This window comes from Mizuhopecten yessoensis, unplaced genomic scaffold, assembly GCF_002113885.1.
Source record: "Mizuhopecten yessoensis strain PY_sf001 unplaced genomic scaffold, ASM211388v2 scaffold1883, whole genome shotgun sequence".
NCBI lineage: Eukaryota > Metazoa > Mollusca > Bivalvia > Pectinida > Pectinidae > Mizuhopecten > Mizuhopecten yessoensis.
Genome location: NW_018404269.1, coordinates 26,205 through 47,972, shown reverse-complemented (window position 1 = coordinate 47,972; position 21,768 = coordinate 26,205). Strand labels below are relative to the sequence as shown.

The window sequence follows — 21,768 nt, the reverse complement described above, 5'->3', positions numbered from 1 at the left end:
TCCCGTCACTATAGAACCTACTTAACCTGTCACTATAGCACCTACTTATCCCGTCACTATATAACCTACTTATATCGTCACTATAGAACCTTCTTATCTATCCAACAAGTAGGTTATATAGTGACGGGATAAGTAGGTGCTATAGTAGGTTATATAGTGACGGGATAAGAAGGTTCTAGAGATAGTGACGGGATAAGTAGGTTATATAGCGACGGGATAAATAGGTTCTATAGTGACGGGATAAGTAGGTACGGTTGATGTTATTTGGAAAGAATGGCGTTGTACCATTTATAACTGTATGAATCAACATTTTGAAATTCTTGCATTGTATATGTTTGCTTTCTTGGCAGGTACGGCACCTACAAAGACAATGTTTATAAAACATTATATTTGAAGTTGATAGTTTTTTTTTATTTGAATTGTAACAATGATATGGAAATGTCCGTCTTTTTTCAGATTTTGATTGCGGAAATATTACTTGTATTTGTCTGCACAGTAAATATTTTAAACATCGTTGATTTGTTTTTTACATGGTTTGATATAATGAATGTATGATGATGTATCCTTTTAATTGATATATTATGACCAGGCGATGTCAATGACACAAAGAACCACTTATCAGACCAATCATTCTCCCGTGACCTTACTTGTAACACAAAGATACTACCAAAACAACCTCCCTATTATCAACACGAAGCGACACAAAATTCTCTTCGAACATAATAGAGAGACACATTCAACGTACACAAGTATATCTACTGTCAAAATTGAAAACTTTACAAATTAATATTATTTGATATTGGACTGTTAAACATTTAGTAAACGCAACTATTACTACGAAAAAAATGTAACACTTAAACATAGGTACCTTAAGTCTTAAACACAATCAAAGATCTCCTGCCAACTATAACGAGTCAGCTTCTCTCAACACACGTACACCTCCGCCAGCACATAAAATGACTTTTGTTACGTGCATCACCGTATCTGAGAAAAGTTTCACAGTGTTATTCATTAAGATGATGGGCGATGATTCACATAAATATGTTTAACACATTTTAAATTCTAAGAATGCGGAAAATAATAAAAACATCTATCAGTAGGATAGTGTTGTTGTCTCATATGTCTTGATTGTTTTCGGCAATATCCGCATTCTGATTAAAAGAGAGATGTTGCCACGTTATTACCCAGTAAACAATAACGTATTCAAAAACACTTATTGAAGATTATTTTATTTGTCCGTGATTTATAGCATTTGTTTCTGTACTAATTGACCGATAATAGTACGTAGGTGTACTGGTCTATGCACGTAGGCAACCAAACAATTTCTATAGGATAACATAAAAGCCAGTTATGTCTTTATTACTTTTCATGATCCTCAAAAGGATTTCCCCGTTATGATATTTCCTTGTCCCGTCTATGAGTGACACAACAATCACGTTTTCTTTGCCCAATTCACCGACGCCTACACTCGTCCGTCTGCTAGCCTACATTCGTCCGTCTGCTACTTGTTCGCTTTACCATTTTTCTACAGAAAAAGGTTGTCCTATTGTTTGTGTCAGCTATTTTGTTTGTATGAAAATGACAGACTGACATTGGTGATGGGCCGATGGTTGGGTTAGAGACATGGAGCGGGGTCCTAATATTTCAGTAGCTCCATAATGACATTACTCTTTGGGAATTTCGAGTGCAATGTTTACCGATTGTGATTAACAGTATTCAGTGTTTAAAAGTCAGTATTGTAAGGATGATGCGGTACACGGTAGAAATTAACTGTTAATCAATACGGAAGCCTAATCAACATGTTCCTCTTGTTAAATTTCTTCAAAAAGTCCTAATTTGTAAACTTTGCATTTAAATGTTAAGCTCAGGGTTTAAATTCATGTTTTCACATTCAATAAAAAGTTTCAGATACATATAATGAGTACAGCCCCAGATAAGTTTTTGATTTGTAATGTTCAAATGTATCGCGGTCAAAATCATATTACATTTCTTTGTTACTGACTTGTAAATAGAATACCTCTGATACAACTTGTTTAAAGTCACGTCTATTAATTGTCATGAGAACGTAAAAGAACAATTTCGCCTCTGAAGGATTATCTTAGACCGTGATGTACTAAAAGCAATGAGAAACAAAGGATTTGTTTTTTCACCTTCATAATATCTATTTGGTGGCCATGTACTTCCTCCGTCCTAGACAATATTAAGTAGAATTCCAATCAAATTTCAACAGGTAAGTCTCGTTTAATTGATCAAGTGTGTACTATTAGGGAGACATGGGTCATGCTATGTTTCACGGAAGCTTTGACATGAAGGTGAAGCAACTGTCATTCTACATGCATCTGATGTGGCAGGCTTATCCTGTCAAAGGTGAACTTCCACAGTAGAAGCCTAATCGGAGAATATCTACTGCGGTAGCTCACTTTTGATTGGGATCATTTACCCATTGGTAAGTTATTTTATAGAGGTGATTATATACTCATCAATCAAGGTCACAACTGTGTGGTACATGTAAGACTTGAAGGTCAAACGTAGAGGCCTAATTGATTTTGTTTTACAATACCAACCTTCTCTGTACAACGAAAAACACAAGCTGCTGATCAATAGGACCTCCAACGCCAAAACATAGTGAATAATAATAAAAATAAACAAGTAAATAATAATGGCACATGTATAAAAAATAAATAAACAATAACCCTTTTACCTGTCCGTCATAGCTTTTTTGACTTTATATACAGGTGCTTCTCTCTCCAATTACACAATTTCTGTTGAACGCTTTTGACTGAACTCTCATTTCACACAACAAAGCACATCTTTAACACGACAAAGCACATCTTTCACACAACAAAGCACATCTTTCACACAACAAAGCACATCTTTCACACAACAAAGCACATCTTTCACACAACAAAGCACATCTTTCACACAACAAAGCACATCTTTCACACAACAAAGCACATCTTTCACACAACAAAGCACATCTTTCACACAACAAAGCACATCTTTCACACAACAAAGCACATCTTTCACACAACAAAGCACATCTTTCACACAACAAAGCACATCTTTCACACAACAAAGCACATCTTTCACACAACAAAGCACATCTTCCATACACACACGGGCATACACACAAATGGGGGATATTAGCCATGTGGCATAGGACTAGTAGCTAGCGCCTGATAAGGCAGCTCCTGCGAATTCCTAAAAACTCGTATTGATTGATGTATATGCTAATTATATTTATTGTATGAATTATATATATCTATGTATTGTAAAGCACTTTAGAGTGGCTTATTCTAGCTAGATAGGGCGCTATACAAATATTGTATATTATTATTATTATTTCTCTTAGTTGTTTGCTGATTTTGAGACAGCCCTTCTGCAAAACTAAATTAGTACTTCTGATCTAATACTATTTATCAATAGAATCATTTCCTGAGAAATCTGTGCTAGTATCGTAACAAGAGGCATAGTGCCTGAAACGCCGTGATGAGGAACAACCCGAATATTTTCTATTTTCAATGCTTAATATAAGCGAAAATACTTGGAAAAAGTGATGATTCGAAACTGAAACAAAACTCGTGGGCTTGTTGTAAACAAAACAGTTAGGGTTGGATTCCGGGTAAGGCAATAACTTCCGTTTCTCAAAGTAGACAAACACTTCTGCGCATATTAATGCCGACAATTGTTTTACCGTTTAAGGCTGTGTAGTTCAAGTTCAAGTTCTTTATTACATTGGGTCATTTGACCCATCGGTTCCAAAAAGGAGATATATTTACATATTTACAGACAATACAATACAAAACAATGCAATACAATACATGCAATACATACAATACAATACCAGCAATGTATAAACAGTATGGAGAGTGAAAAAAATTAAGTTATTTGATTTCTTCTTACATTTGCTGCGTTTATATATTTGGCCAAATTGACAAGTTCTTATGTGTTATTTACATTTAATAATTTATCATTTTAAACATTCTACTTGGTTTTTTACATAGTAATTTTTCAAAACATTAACACGCAAATCCGAATAATATGGACATTTCAACATAAAATGAAACTAATCTTCAACATCATTTAAATTACAAACAGTACACACTAGGACTACGTTCAATATTAGGAGTGTATATTTGTAATCATAACGTTCGTGACGGCTTCAGTCAGTCAAGTAGTTAGTCGTGAGCAATGCGAATGAGTCATTCTCATATGAAATCAAGGCGTAATCAGTTCTGAGAAAATAAACACAGAAAATTACGGGTTTTAAGGAAGATATATCATTAAGGTTAGTCTTAAATATGTTGGAGATGTCTCAGCCACCTACTTCTAACGCTGTATATAAGCAGGGTCGTTAAGGCTCTTAATATGCTACAAAAATGAAGCCTTCTAAAATATCAACTATACCGTTAATCGAATTCAAATTTAATGGCACCAGGACTTCGTATCGCTAGCTCACAAAACGATTGTCTGCAAAGCTTGGTTCAACACAGTTGAATGCTTGTAAGTAGCGTCCTGAATTACGTCGGCAATAAAGTCTTTTTTAATTCATGATTTTATATTCCGTCTTTGCGTATTGCAGAGTTATCTTCTCTTGAGAGCAGGTATTGATTGTTACGTCATTTGTTTGTGAGAATAACGTCATCAATTTTTGAGAAAACGACGTAATTTTTTCACACAAACCAATGACGTACCAATCAATACCTGCTCTCAAGAGAAGATAACTCTGCAATACGCAAAGACGGAATACATGTACAATATTTTAGACTTGTCTTGATCTTTTAGACACATTTGATGTTTGATATCAGTTCAAACTGTATTTCATTTCATATAACACATAAACACATAGATACATGCTCATGCATAATAACAATATATAAAACAGGTAAAAGGGAACGGGGAGACGTGATGGGATCACTGGTATTGTCGAGTGGTGCCGAACATATTCGTGCAGCAGGTAATACATATTGTCCTTATTCCAACATCTTCATTTTTTAGGTACAAATGTAAGTAAATAATACCTTTAAGATACAAACGAGAGGTGAAATCCACTGCAACACAAACCAGCTGTGATATGAACCCTAAATAACAAACTGGGTGCCACCATTACGAAGGGAATATACAGTAATCTATGAGTATCTGTGTCTACGAGTAAATAAATATTTGAGGCAGTGGCAGTCTCGGAGATATAAAACCAGAACAAGGTGGCCATTACATGCTGAGTATCTCTGAAGGTCTGAGGAGGATTTACAATCGCTTGGAAAGTTGGGGGTAGCACAATTCAAACCTTTGAGCTCTCTCAGATCTCAACTGATGGCCAAGAGGACAATTCTAGACAGACAGACAGACTGACTGATCCAAAAAAGGAGGGGGATGCACTTGACACTCGGGCCTTCCTCCTAGGACACAATCAACAGATAATAAGAACGATACCAGCTTCCACATGCATGTCCCATAACAATACTAAACCAAACCAAACCAACCCTGCCATCTATAGTGCGCTATGGGTGTGGCATCTGGCCATCTGGTCAGTAGCGCGCTGTTCTCATGTTGTCATTGTTAAGAAGTCAGAAGTGATGTAATCTCTGCGTTTCGGTAGTAAGCCTTACCTTTGGTGGGAGAAACAGCCAAATTTCAATCTCCTATCATAAAGATTGCACGTTATTATTTATATTCCCATATATTTTCATTAACAAAATTAGGGTTGATACACAGATACCGGTATGTAAATATTTAAAGTAACAGATACGAAAAGTGTGATAAAAATAATATAATATATGAAGATACGAATACAATTAATTAATACAACAGTAGGACCATACCTGACCGTACCTATCTTCATCAAACAGTTACTTCTATTACATTGTAAAATAGTTCCAGCATGGTGTGTATCGGTGTATATCAAATAAGCACAGTACGTTATGCACATTTAAGGGAGTGAACTCTTACAATATATGTGTAATAAAACTTAAGATAGTTTCAAATTCTCGCTTTTCTGGCAAGAGAAATATTCCCCTTCATATTATGTTTACAAATTTATCTGTGTTTCTAGATACTTATTTATAAATTACATTAACAGTATGACGATATTGCATTTTGAATGAAGCATTCCTTCTATAATGCGCTCAATGGTTATGTGATACACAGTTACGTATGGATGACTCGCTAGTTTCGGTATTATTTCATCATAAACAATTTCCGTATCATTTTTACCCCATATATTAACACTCCAAGTATGATTTTCATAAATTCACACATGTAGGTCAGTGTCAATCAATACTTCGTAAAGGACGCTACCTGGTAGCCATTTAACATGCTACCTGTACCATGTGTCGACGCGTCTTCCTGGGTTTCCTTCCTTGTCTGTGTTTTCTCTATTGACACACACACACACTTAGTTCACCACACATACTCAGCTGACCTAGTTAGACGTTAACTGCTCTGATATCAGGACAGAGCCTTGTGTATCGTTATTCATGTAAATAAGATACTCTATACAGTTTATTGTTTACATATATGTGTCTATCGCCGGTTTATTTTACATTCATTTTCCACACTGATATTAAATTGATATTCATAATATACAAATATGAAAGTTATTCTCTAAGTGCTAATATCATTATTGTGTTATACACGAAGAACGCCCAACGGTAGAATATAAACGCTTATTTTAATAGAGACTGCGCTGATAAAGGAATTAGGAATTACAGACCTTTTGAACTTATGAAAGAGATACATGTAGCTATCGACAGTTTAAACTATAATTGATAAAAACACAAAATAAACTACACTGTGGTATCGATAAATGCATTTTCTAACAAATTGTTATTGATTCAGCATAAAAGTGACATTATGAAATACTATGAAATATTTATCTGTTCCTGTTATTGTCTTTGTGAATCTACTTTGAGCTCGGATTTTACCATCGGATATATATTCACTGTGTTGTTCATGCAAAATCAAAGGTGTATTCCAAAGTAATCGATAAAGATAATTTATTAATTCTGCATCATATAATTTCGGTCTTGGGGATATAATAATTCTTAATTTTAACCTTGAATTAATGAATTTTTTTTGTACTAGCATTAGAGCTAGGATTGGACGATCCATCCAGGAAGACCAGGGGTAGAAGCACCAGTCGTTTGTCCACAAACTTTCTTCCGGGATAAATGAGATTATGTGAATACAGTTTTATAAACGACCGACGTGTTCAGCATTGTACATACATGGGAAAGTATCGGTGACGTTCGTATCGGGCAATCTTATTTTTTATATATTCTAAACGCACTGAACAGAAACTGGAACTTGTCCCGAACCGAAAGTGATATAACTGATCAGGAAGACAATCGATAAGGAATTGCATGTCTTTGCTGTTGATTCTGACCTTTGGGCGATATTGGCAGATGGCAACATTATTAATTAATACAAGTATCCGACCACAAAAAGTTGCTTTCTGAAGTGTGTCGGTAGATACTATCTCTCGTTATTGTTTCAGATAATATTTTGCGCATTTCCAAGTAGCTCAGTATATTGTAATGTGTAACAAAATAACAAGTATTTCATTTATGAAAAACACATACATTAGAAATTAAAAGAATATTTTATTATATTTTTCACATCTTAAATTTAATCAAATACCATTTAGGAGAGACAATTACCATAAATTAACAGTGTTGTTTAAATTTCAACATATAAGACGCTCGAAAATGACATACTTCCTTAAAATGAGGACGTTTACAACATTGGATACTTCCTGTACCATGCTATATAAGATTGACGCAATGTCCGGGATACGACCACTCCACCATGGATAATTTGGTAGTGATCGCGAGCGTCCTTGTATTCAGCGGGATCACCAGCGCAATCAATGTCACAGGTGAGAAAATACTAAAACATGTATGCATATAGTTCTCCAAAATACATACAGCGACTGCATGGCGAAGTTATTAGTGTTCGGCCAAATGACCAATAAGTCATAGGTTACAGTATGACCCTCAGACGGTGGGGTATGGTTCCGTTTTTGAGTAAGGGGCTATCTGCACTGTATAGTAGGATTCAAGTGGTAAATGACACCATGAATGAACCGTTGGAGCTACTGAACCAAGACAATCTTGAACACATATACAACATCCAGAACACAAACACGAAAACTCGCACGTTTATAGAGGTAAACGAACGTAATTAAGCGTGATCACGTGGTTCTATAACTAGAGTTGGGTAAGTCTATCTAAACTATCGGGGGGAATAATACATTACATGTTACGTATCTACACCACATTGACATAATACATTCCATATTACGTATGCAGACGAAATGATAATATCACGTCATTGCTTTCATTCGTATTTTAATACTGTACATGAATACCGAAAAATGTTCGCTGCAGTGTAAGTTTAGAATTTTTCGCCATTGGTGATGAGGATTAATTGATGAAGGCTGAATTTTAGCACACAACATAAGTATGTAGTAAGTATATAGCGAGAGTGAATACAGTTGTTTGACTGAATGAAATTTTCCCAATGCATAGTATTTATTGCTATACTTCTCTATGTGAAAAAATATAACTACCTTTGTAAATTAACAGATCCAATCATATTTGTCACTAAAACGTACTACAATGGAATTCAGTGTTTTCAGATAATCACTAAAATTTGTTTACAAACATCACTTTTGTTTAAAGGATCTTAATTAAAGCAGCACTGGGGTTACACATAATTATAGACTGTTTAAACTAGTTTGTAAACAGGACTGCATGTTGTCACTCGTGGAGATATGGGAGGACACGTGAAGTGACCTTGGACGCATTCCACAGTGAACATTTGGTTTGTGCAAAAACGGTTGCATATTTGTGACAAACACTCGATTGTCCCTTTGATTTTTAATTAGAACGAAATATTGATTATGATATCAATTCGATTATTACATGTTTATAGAACTTTTTTCTCTCTCACATAGTGTCGGATCTCCGGTCAGGACAATTCCTGACGCGCTGCGTCACACGACATGCCGACTTCATGAATATCACCTGTCCCAGCCACAAAGTGATGCTGGCACCTAAACTCATAGCTGGGTACTCAGACAGCAGCAAGTGCGTTTTTAATGGAAATGATTGTCTGGGAATGAGTAAATCACTGGAAAGGGAGACTCAAGCATGCGCAAACCAAGAGACTTGTTCTATAAATTTACGAAGAATTCTGGAGACACTTGTTCCCTTACCGGGACAGAGAAAAATATGCAAGGGGAAACCGTTGACATATGTGTCTGTCATTCCCCCAAAATGTGTCGATAAAGGTAGGTTTAATTCTAATTTTTACCTGATAAAATCAGAATTATATCTAAGTACACTCATTATGTATGCATTTAACATTCAAATCTTCAATATAAATATAGTTTTTAATGTTTTGCAAAAGTTATTTTTTTATAAACGTTATTTTTTTTAATTCTACTATGAAACAAGTTATTTCAACTTATATTAATCACTTGTATTTGGGCCGGATGTTAGCATGCGGGGGCAACCGGAGTTCCCGGACAAAACCCATGTGGTCGGGCAGGTAACCCCATACCTTTTCACGTCTGAACGGGGAATCGAACCCCGGTCGCCTTGGTGAAAGGCAAGTGCGCTATCCACTGAACACCCGACCACCCCATTTTGTATTGCTCGTTCACATAATTGAACACAGTACTAGTGACTTCGCCATTAATTTGTTATACGCTATTTAACATACTGGTTGTGATGAGTGTTCGTATATATATAATTTGCTTTGTAATTCTATGTTTGCTAATATATTGTAGGTACCATACACGACATGTGTTCGGGAAACGAAGCCCTACCCATTAACCCCGACAGTGGTATTATCAGTAGCTACAACAACCCTGGACGAACCATTAACACACCATGCATTAGACGTTTTGGGAGTACGAGTGACGTCATTAGGTTATCACTCAACTTTTTGGACATTCAAATTGGACTTAAAAATCGACCTAGAGTAGTCTGGACCTCAGAGAGCGGGGAATTAAGAAAGAAAACATTTAAAAAACTCGCTACTTTTTCCGAAAAGGGTTCCAAATTTGAGATAAAATGGCGCCCACAAAACACTGACACAACACGTGAAGGCTGTGTTGTATACTATAATGGTAAGTCTTTGTTTCTTTGAGGGGGAAATGTGCAATGTATCCTGTTTAACAAAACCCTCAGTAACTTATTATTTTTTTACTGAATTATTAATCTCTATAACTTTTTTTGTATTAAGTCTTATATAGAAAATGATGATGATGATGATGATGATGATGATGATGATGATGAAGCCTGTTTTCGCATTATTATTACAACATTAACATTGGTTAGGCTTTTTTGAGCTTGTCTATCAACTTCTTTACGTAGTGCTGGACTTATGTACAAGTATGGTGTCCTACCTCATCCACAACTCGCAAACAAAGACAATATGTCCCCCTTGTCGAATATTTTTGTTATGGAACGTGAAACTGAATCATGCTTTATTGCACTGTGTAACATGACAACGTTACTTTAATCTTTTGTATTTCATGTACATACGCGGAATTCCTTTAAAATTTCGATCTAATATGGATATTATAACTTTGACAACTTAGTTTTCCTTTTTGGCAATTAACATTGAATCAAGAGTGGGTCATGTAGAAACCATTAGAATTACACGATATTGGAATACGTTCCCGTGCACTGCATCATATTTGGCAGGAATGATGCACATATTAATTCAGCTATGAATACTTCCAAATGAGACACCGAAGGGTCATGTCTGTCAGTATGTAGATAATTTACTTGTGCATTCTAAGTAAACGTTAATACACCTTTGGATGACTGTTCCTTTGATTTTGTATCTAAGAGAAATGAAATTATATTTCTAAAGTAGCCAAAATACAAAGCTTCGAAAATAATTGTTTACATTTTTTTCAGTGAAAGTTATTGGAAAATCGACGCAAGGAAACCTTCGCTTAGCGAGTGACCAACCGTCGCAGACTCCAACGCATTATCTCGTACAAGGTAAGTGATCGATTGATTGGTTGATTGGTTTTACGTCCGCTTCACTACCGAGTAGTTCGGTTATCCAGCAGACGAGGGTAAGTGATGCTGGGTGGTGACATACAAAATTTATATCGAAATATATTTAAGGTTATTACATATTTTTCGGAATATGTATATTGGTGGTTTCATTATGTGTTTATAATTTAGTCATACGTTCATATTAGGAGTATCACAATTTGAACGTAAGCGATAGGTTCAGTTGCACCAATGTCCAGGTGTGTTATACATAATACAAAGGAGCTAAATAAGTATATTGTAAACAGTAACAACTTTATCTAAAAATAAATACATGTTAAGTTAAGTTTATTACCAGTACAGCATACTCTACACCGGACTCAAATATACAATAATAACAATACATTAAATAAATCAATTGTTACAACAATACCAATGTCTATAGAATTTCGGACTTATGATTATATAAAAGTTCTTGATCTTCCCAATGCTGATCTTATCTGTTTTCCTGATAGCTAGGTTACAATGCTGTGAAAATAGCTTTTTCAAATGACCTATTGTCCCCTTTCTTGTATTGTGCGTTCTTTATTTGGTTATTATTTTGAAACAAAATACAGTTACTGGCGGTGAAAATAAAACGTTGACATTCATGACAAGGTGTTCTCCGCGTTACTTGATAATTATTGTCTGTTGTTACTGTAATTTTCGCGTAAACTATACGTTTTGAATTGTTGTCGTGGGAGGTAGATTCTGTTGATACGAATTATTAAATTATGTATACTGTAAGCATATTTACTTTATTAATTTATCACGTGACCACTCAAATTACAAAGACAAATGCCCGATACATAAATCCGCTTACAACAGATTTATAAGTGAGTTTTTGGGTTTCCTCTCACGCATCAGTCTGGCCTTCTGTGTTTTGTAAAAATTGTCCGAAAATTAGTACAATAATGGTATTTTATATGCCTTTTTAAAAATCCTTGATTTAATTGTACACAGTTATCTTTCTCACTATTTCTACTCTATAGGGTCACGCACATTATAAAGTCGCGGCAACAAATTAGTGACGTCATTTTCCTCATTTCAATCAATCTTTTATATGCACGATTAGCAACAAGGTTTGCATGATATGAGGGTGATTTTACCCCAGTAATTCAAAAGTCCCATTACTGCTCAATAATTCAAATGTTGAAGGACAGTGAAAATAGTCTAGCTAATGATTCAATTGACTATAAGAATATTTACAATACAAAATTTCTATGAAATAGAAGTATATGGGTCATTTCAATTAAGTGAAGATAATATTATTGATAATTATTTTAATTGCTTAAATACTATTTCAAAATTCTTAAAAATGCTTCCACAAATTGTTGTTTGTATTTTTTCCTCATCTGTAATGAAATGACCTTACCTATTATTTATTTAGAATAGACGTTTTATGTCAAAGACTCTTACCATGACAGTAGTTAACGTTATGAATATTCCAAAAAATAAATAAAATAAAAGATGTCCTGGTCTTTGGTGTATTCAGGGCTTGTTCAAGTAAGGAGTGTTACTGAGGAAGATTGTAAAGGGAAGTAAACATATGGATAAAACATTTTATTTAGCGAAAGTTCGATCACGTTTATTCCACTTTTTTAAGCGAGCACGCCAAGCTAGATTTGCCGGTCTGCACTAGTATTATTGCCAGATGTTTAGTAAATGAATCAGCCCGAATAGCTAATGATACCGGAAAGAGAAACAAGGATATAATTGAACTAGATTACGGAAGTAAACGATCAGAAATACCTGACACCTGTTTCGATTACTAGTACATTTGTACCTGACACCTGTTTCGATTACTAGTACAATTTCCGGCTATTTTAAAGGGAGGCATTCGCAGTAAAAATAGATCAGGTTTTGTGATTGTCACTGATCCTCATAGTTGTTGGTATACCCTTTTAGATATTTCGTCTTAGATTTGCAGAATTGACATCGTATTTTCGGTTTTACGTGTTCGTCTTCCTATGAAATGTTAGTAATAATCAAGTAGCTGATGCCAGTAGGTTCAACAGTTGTGTTGTTATAACTCACAAACAAAAGTTCAAAAGTAAACATGCCTTTGTCAAGTGACATTAGGCCTGCTAGTATTTGTATTTTATTTAGTTCCTGTGGTGAGAAGCATATGAAGTAAACACCCCCACCCCCGCCCCCACCCCCACCCCCACGTCGTGATAGTCCCGATACGTAATCTACCTACAGCGGTTTAATTTCCCGCTGGATTAAATGTCACAGACTCTTATTTTTGTTATTATCAATAGTCCAGGAGCTATATTCAGTCTATTGCAAAATATTTTCGTGACTTAGATTTGTTGGGTTTTTGTTTTTTGTTTCAATATATATACCGCTTGGCAGATATATGTTATATGTATTTTCATTTTAACTAATGTTATTGATTAGACGTAAATTCTGAAAAATTCTTCGAAATAATTGACACGTTTCAACGGCATAGGCGTTTTTCTGCTGATAGCGGAGGGAAATATGCAATATATTTTGTACAGTGTAATACGTAATCTGGATCATCATTTGTGTGTGAATGTGTTATGATATGCAATACAATGATGTAGGGGGAGTAACTCTTGTAAAAATGCATCAAATATTGAGTATCATGTGATATGTGTAGTAATCACATGTCTTATCGTCGTTATGATAATAGTACAATCATAATGATTATAATAATAAGAATCTATCTTGATGAGATACAATTAAGGAAAGATTATGTAACTGTTTAATCCAAAACCTTCATGTGTTCAGTATGAACATTTTATAAATTATTTAGGAAATGTATACAAACATGCAGTATACTTAATGTGATTTTGATATATTTGCATGAGTAAGTGTAATGCAAGCGAATTTTTCGAAATTTATGAGTTCGTTGATGTAGTCTTTATCTGTTTAATATTTTTTGCACACTCGAAGAAATAGTGATCACGTGCGTCTTGTTTATGTCTGATTAGCAAACAGATCAAACCATCGACATCCACTATTGGTTTTTAGTCCAAATTTTATTGAATCTGGTTTCAGCAACGTTGAAGACTAGCATGACATGGAATGACAAGCAATCCATTTCGATGTCCTGTCCTCGAGGCAAAGTTATATACGCCCCGGATGTAACCGTCACCAGCAGTAGATATACCGGATGTGAGGGACTTTCTCCGCACCTTCTCGTGCAGCGTAACGAGTGCTACTGGCGTAGAAATTGTACAATGGAATGGCGAGGACCAGCATTCCTTACAATGACGTCATCAGCTCGCTGTTTTGGCCGTGTTGCTGACATCTTTAAAAGCAGAGGCTTCAAATGTGAAAAGGAAGGTGAGAAATATCTTAAATAAAGACAAAATCAGTTAAAACAGCGCTGCCGACCTATCAGATTATTTATAAAACGTTTATGGTGTGTATTATTAGTTTGCCAAAAAATGTTTTTCTTCGCTGTAATTAATTAATAAACGTTATCTCAAATATATGAATCGACACTTACAATATTTCGGTCATCACGGGTTGCTTGTTTAAAAGGTAATATCAGAACCCTACGTACAAGGAACCAGCTGATAAGCAAACTAAGATGATTCCACATCAACTTGAACTTCACCTACAAGATATAAGAGACACCGATACCGGAAACTCTCATTAAACGTTGCATACATATTAACGTTAATTTTGAAAACATTGAAATTGAAATAAATGTAATTTCAAATTAGGGTATTACATCATGTCTCGGGACAAAATTATGAGTTCTGGGTTTGATAGAAGACACACCATGGCAAGGTAACCATTCATGATTACCCGGACATGACTCCGTTATTTATGTGAGTTCATATATTTCTCGTTAGAACGTGTATTACACAAATATTATTTGGTTTTTTTCCCAGGCAACATTATTAACATTTGTGACACCAGAGTAGCAAAATTGCCGACCGGTATTGTCCGCAGCCACGGCAAATATCCCTGGCACTACCCCAGAGTGAACAAAAGATGCCGACAGCGGATTAGGGTAAATATAGCAAATCATCGTACATGTAATATCCTTAGCTTCGATTCTGGCACGAATTACGTCTAAATATGATTAGTATGGCGAATTGAAATCCTTTTGATTAATATGAAATATCAATGATGCAGATGTTCTTTCAGTACATTTAGGAGTACGACTGACATATGAGTACTTAAATACTGTCATTTGGCTGGTTACAATCTCATATGTACATTGTATTGATACAATGTATGGATAGAGAGGCACCCAGTGCCTGCGTCTATTACATTTCCTATTAAATCTCTTTAAATTCACTTTACAGTGCCGCATATATAGAACCTCCACGTCATTATTATAAAACAAACGTTCGATTTTCGCATGTTTTTGCAGCAAACTCAATTCAGCATTAATATACCGTATACCCATGCACCGTCAGGACACGGCCCAAAACTATACATGATTTCGACATAACGTGTGCACTGTTCGGCTGCTCTATTTCTGTGTGTTTGGCTTCCGAGGCTGGCAAAGCCTTGGCACATGTTGTGTTACGGAGAGAGTTGAAGGATGTTGTAAGACATGTAGGTTAGGTATCAGTCTAGATAACGTCGGCGAATAGCGTCTGGTTCAGAAAAACAGTCAGTGCTGGGTACTCCGATGTATTGCGAGTTTGTAGCGCGCTAAAGGGCTTATGTTTTGTAATCGCTTTCTGAAAGGAGAATGAACGCTGTCACTAGATTTAGATATCTATGAACCAACTTAAGACCAAAGACTACATTTGCACATTTAAAATTGTACGTACAGTGTGTCCCATGTGTTATCTATACTCCCCCAAAAAAACTTTAAAAGATTAAATGGAAATGAAGACAGTGGTTTATTGCATTGTTAAGGACATTTTCGCAAAACAAATCGCAAATATTAGTAAATATAACCAAAATCAATGCAAAAAAATGATTTGAAGCTTTGAGCGTTACCTTTAACAATAAAATGATGCAAGCATCATCTCCCATAACAGGATTGACCTTCCATTCACACGACGAATTGCTGCAGCTTATCAATATGAAAGGATATAGAGATTATAACGACTGACATAAAGGATCTAAACTCTAATTGCAAACTAAAGCACGTTCATGGAGAACTTTATATAACACTGAAAAATACTTAATTAGCATGTCAATCTTGTCAACAGATAGGACGTGGCCGACAGCTGACCCTCCAACTGGACGACGTCGACATAGACGATGAAAGGGACACCTTCTTCCTAAGACATATCAGGAAAGGGCGAAAAACGACCATTTTATTCAGAGGCAATGATGGGAACATGTCGAAAACTTTGTCAGGAGGTACCGTAGAGATTACCTTCTCGACAAAACGTCGATCCAAGGCAGGGTCGGGATTTATACTCCATTATGAACGTAAGTCGTTAGTCACATGTTAAATTTATCTTTTTGCTTCTTTTGTCCAAGCATGGCACTTTTATTGACCCAAATTATAGTATTATTTTGATGAATCTATCATTTTATTTTAAGTATACTTTTTATATTGTATATGTGTTTGAAGTAGATTTGTATTCGTTGCAATTGCTGGAAATCAATAGAAATATTTACAATGCAGTTTATATCAAGTCGAACATCACTACAATATGAAATAACCCCAAAACCTTGTTTTTTATAATAAAATTAAAACATTACAAATATCGAATACCTTTTATACGAAAACGTCGATTGTGCATGCCACTTTATAATTCTTTTTTTTCAGGAACGTCTAAAAATAGAAAAAAGGTTAGGAGTGGCGAAAGAAACAAGCGACGTTCGAGAGGGACCGGTACAGCAAAGACATTACCGTGATGATGACGGTGACTATGAGAGAACGTGAAGTATATGTATTAAATTCAGGACTGCTTCCAGTTGGCATTGATAGTAATTCACCCTGGAAAGGACAATTTCTATTTCCATAAGCATTTTATTGCTTCAATATATGTACTGTAGAATGAAAATGACTTCGCTGTAGAAAAGTTTGGTTTTTCGTGTACGGAATCGGTGACACACACACAGAAACACTAAACACTTTATTGCATAAGCATTGCCAACATAAACGGGACTGCATCTCGAATATTTTTGTAGAGCCACAACTTGAACTCTTTTGTCAACAACAATAATACATATATTTATAATTCCATAAATAGTCATACACAATCGATACGGACATTGCAAGAAAAATACTACATTTATAAGTATGTCACAACCGTACAACGCGGTGGCAGAATGTTTAAGGCGTCCGACGGTCCTCATTACTATAGCCCTCCACCACTGGGTCGCGGGTTCGAGGCCTACGTGGGGCAGTCGCCAACTACTGGCCGCAGATCGGTGGATTTCTCCGAAAACTCCGGCTTTTCTCGACCTCAATACCTGGCACCTCCTTAAATATTTATAAGACGAGACAAACAAAACAGAACAAACAAATAACAGCCGAAATCGACAGGTTAAAAGTAATAGTATGATGATTTCACCACAAAAGTACAGATAGACATATTAAACAGTGGTACAAACGTTATCACAGTATATCTATATTTAATAACGGTAGTACATCACAACTTCCAAATTTGATTTTCAAACTTTTTAGGATTTTTTTTCGAAATATTGGTGTCGGAAAACGACAATATCATAAGATTGGTATACGTATGTCACAGTCGGACAAGATTTGCTTACAGCAATACAGTAGATAACCATGTATGTAAGAGTTATAAATGACCGTCTCACAACAGACTATGTACAGAACTTACACCAATAATAATATATATTACTTGTAACAGGTTATTGATTTTTTATCTCGCACTTTTTAGTTCGAAAAAAAATCAATTTCGCTAAAGACTACAAGCGTCCCGTCTCGGGCCTCAAATACATATGGCCTCTACACTCCTAAAGTTACATTTGAATGCTTCCGTGTAAAATATTGTCCGCCCTAACAAAGAAGACAATTCATTTCACAGTGTAGATTCTATTTAATCGAGAACATCAGGAATCTAACAACATCAAAATAATACTTTTAACGACAAAACAGAATATTTCTAATGAACATTATCAATTTCGAGCATTAAACGCGCAGATGCTTAAATCGCTGCGTAAAAGTTCCGCGAAATGTCGCATATAGGTACTAGACAAATAAGACGAGATGGAAAAAAATCTAGCATGGGGTATGACGTGGGATATCTCTATCTGAGGTGTGAGAATACGAATATCATAGACCCCGAACGTCCGTGTACACTCCTGTTTTGAATGTTGCGTTTCGCGGGACAGTATATGTTTCATTTCACTGAGGTACCATTTTAAATATTGACTGATGTCTACATGTAGACGTTTAAAGAGACACTTGGTGTTTTCTCATTTTTTTAATGATATATTTTCTTTTTGCACATTAGCAGTATGTATTTTTTGTGTGTGGTTATTTATACGATTACGTAGCATAACTGTTCTCACAAAAATACATACTTTTATAAAGGTTGTATAAGATGTTGTTGTCGCTCTTGCTGCTTCTATAATAATAATAAGAAAATCATTAATGGATATTACACTGTAGACATATAGATTATGACATTGGCTCTGACTGGATAAATGTATGCCTTTTATAAATCCTTCTGTGTTCTGTATACACAAACATGTGCAATAGCTATATTTTGTCTCTGCATTTATCTGTCGACACACAATAACATTTTTGTTTTGATCAAGACACATATCATTGTGTTATGTATGCTTGTTTTACGACGATTGTAAAGAGGATGAAGATGTTAGTGTTTGTGTATTCGATAGAGATACATTGTATATTAGATGTAACAGAAGGCTGTCCGCAATTACATCAATCATACATCACAATTCCACAGGTACTTCAATATGTGTTCAATTACATGATATCGACTTCCCTACATTTGTTATTTATATGAAATATCCACATGTGTTTATATCGGAGCGGCATTATTTGTAAACTTTAAGTATTTGAAACTTACACTGTAGTGATTTATGATTTAAAATAGGAACCATACACATTTATATATGTATTTTCAAATATGGTGTGTAGGTGTAGTTTTGCATTTGTGCATACAACTGAGAATTATCGAAAGGAAATAATGCACGACTATTTGGATGATTCTTCTAATTTGTGTTAATTTATTAATTTATTCAAAACACATGCAAATGAATAATCGAATATTGTATCAAATAAAAAAAAAAAATGTCTTTCAGTACTCTTTTTTGTTTTGTTTTGTCTGGTAACATAATATATTGTTTATACAGGAAACACTAGGCCCACTGGATATTCAAAGCAGCTGATGTGGACGATGTATCATGCGAATACCATATATACTGAACGAGTATAGCTGTTATTTTATTGTGCTGCAATGCGAGTAAAATGTATGTGGTTGTCAACAGGAAACCATTATAATATTCTATTAATGGTGTGGCTCAACACATTTTAAAGAAAAACTGTCAATTTTGCGGTAAATTTTGTGTAATAATCACGTGATATTACTTTCACGTCATTTAACGATATCAACATTTGGTTTTATTTTTGATTTATCAATCGGTTTGATGCCGTAATAATGTATGTTCTGTTTTAGGAAGCAAAGTTAAACGTGTCACTTAAATACGTTTTACATCGTTGATACATTCATAGATGTTACTAGTACTGCTAGAAATATATAACTCGTTTATAACATATGGTCAGTGTTTAGCAATGGTTCAGTTGTAAGAAACAATACCACTTGATCTTACCTCAAACATATAACTGAACATGAATTTGATATGTGACAAACTGCAGATTGCAAACGCGTGTTTTAAAGATACTATCGCATTATTGTCCCTTATGATAACTTTTTGCATCCTCGATATTCCAGGGGTTCTGATCTCTTAAGTTCTCTGCAAACCTAGAATATTTCATGACGGAATCAAAGGCTGTCTCTGCCACTGGTGGAGATTTTAGTTTGATGTACATCTAAAGAGTTGCACGAAAGAGTAACGGTAAAAATGACTGGCTTTGAAATCGGTAGTCGCTCCTATGCTAGGTATCAGCCTAGTGATTGGTCAGTTCTGTTTTTTCATCTGAAACCAATCGCCAAGCTGACCGCAAACCTTGAAGTTTGTTTCAGGTACATCAAGACACTTTTTGCTCCCTTATTTAAAAAAAAAAAAAAGGAAAAAGAGAGGGAAAAAAAATGTAAATTATTATATATCAAAATGAAGGTCAGGATATGGTGTTTCATCACTGCATATTAGTTTTAAGGGTAAATGTTCACATAACATATCATTGAAGAGTCTTGGAACCAAAACCGAAACATTTGTTCCACCAGAATTTCTCACTACTGTTCATCATTTAACAATAAATATGAAGTTTAAATACAACTTCATGTTTTGCCACTCTTACTTAGTCCGATTTAAGACTATATGACTTGATATGACAAAACACATAACATGTAGTTACATGTTATTTCTTCTGCAAAGTCGGCCATATTTGGGATTATTTTCAAAAGTATGGGTACCCATGAATGCCAGTCTGTTTGCATATACTTTTAAACACACTTTCGCAATAATTTGCCATTTTTTTTCTATGACATGGTGTTTTGTACAAGGTACATCACCAACTAATGGATTCGTTAGATATGATATTACTCTTTTAACAACATTCCAAAGTGTTCATCTATTCACCTCATGTAAACTACCACTTTCAATGTATCCGAGTATGTCTTTTATTTCCGTTAAGGGAAGTAAATAAAGCAATGTCTCTAAAATACCTTATTTCAATATCAATGATCCAGAAATGGGAAATTTGCCTGCCTACAAATCGGGTAAACTTTCGCCTACATCTGGAATCCAATAATTGAAAACACAGAAGATAGAAATAAGTTTTTGCTGTCTATAATAAAGTACTTGTCACATACCAAAACACCATATGACATGTTGTTTGCAATTGTTTAGGTACAATCTTACAATAGTATACACCTTTTTTTATACCATGTTTCTATAGACATGTCGTAATATTTAAACTACAGGATGGATTAATTTATATATTTGCAATTATATGCCACATGGTAACAAATATCCCCATTTCCACATTAAAAACTGGAAACGAGCTAAACTCACAATAAATGAGCCATTGCTCATGGAGTGCATGCATGAGACCGGTGAGACTATCTGCAGGCTTCCGTACAAAATACCGTTATGAGCGCAAAATTAACAATAGAATGATTTGGTAACATAATAAAGTAATTTATTTACTAACAAACTGCATAAAAAAAACAACAACATACAACATAACATGTAATTTTATAGCAGAAAATATACCTCATTTTATAAACATGGCTGACCGACTGACAACACAGACGTGGAAAATTTTCTCTTTCAATACCAAAAATCCGATTTTCATTGTAAAAACCCAATAATGCACAATAACTCATAACACATATACATACCTATTGTCTATAAAACAGAGTAATCGACAATGTCGATCGTATTTGCAAGGAACTGATGTTCATCTTGGCTGTCAGCATGTGACCTGCAACACTAAACCGGATATTGATTCGCCAAATAACCCCGTTATTATTATTTTTTTCACGAAACTTGGAAAGTATGTTTTTGCAGCAAAATCAGTTAAAAAAGTATTATTTAGAATAATCGTACAGGTGGTAGTTTTGGTTTTATTTTCGGAAACAGTCGATGGCGTAGGAATATAAGTAGTTCAAAGATGGCTGCTAAAACG

General features: G+C 34.9%; 1 protein-coding gene across 2 annotated transcripts; it reads left to right on the top strand.

Annotated features, from left to right (window-relative positions):
• Positions 1 to 7,651: 7,651 nt before the first annotated feature.
• On the top strand, positions 7,652 to 19,253 carry LOC110441794. 2 transcript variants are annotated; one of them, XR_002461940.1, is made up of 9 exons: positions 7,652 to 7,876; positions 8,957 to 9,292; positions 9,794 to 10,135; positions 10,935 to 11,021; positions 14,085 to 14,372; positions 14,930 to 15,051; positions 16,214 to 16,439; positions 16,783 to 17,344; positions 17,387 to 19,253. XR_002461940.1 is itself a non-coding variant. In XM_021485052.1 (8 exons), exons 1-8 carry the CDS (start codon positions 7,807 to 7,809, stop codon positions 16,869 to 16,871), a joined length of 1,560 nt encoding a protein of 519 aa, XP_021340727.1. In that variant the 5' UTR covers positions 7,652 to 7,806; the 3' UTR covers positions 16,872 to 19,253. The 2 variants fall into 2 exon arrangements, 1 of the variants encoding a protein (XP_021340727.1); XM_021485052.1 differs by having other exon boundaries at positions 16,783 to 19,253.
• Positions 19,254 to 21,768: the final 2,515 nt, after the last annotated feature.

Excerpts from the sequence above, each read along its gene's own strand:
- LOC110441794 (XM_021485052.1), top strand. The coding sequence starts at position 7,807 with ATGGATAATTTGGTAGTGATCGCGAGCGTCCTTGTATTCAGCGGGATC. Across the intron at positions 14,373-14,929 it reads CTTCAAATGTGAAAAGGAAG|GCAACATTATTAACATTTGT; the intron begins GTGAGAAATATC and ends TTTTTTTCCCAG. Across the intron at positions 16,440-16,782 it reads ATTTATACTCCATTATGAAC|GAACGTCTAAAAATAGAAAA; the intron begins GTAAGTCGTTAG and ends CTTTTTTTTCAG.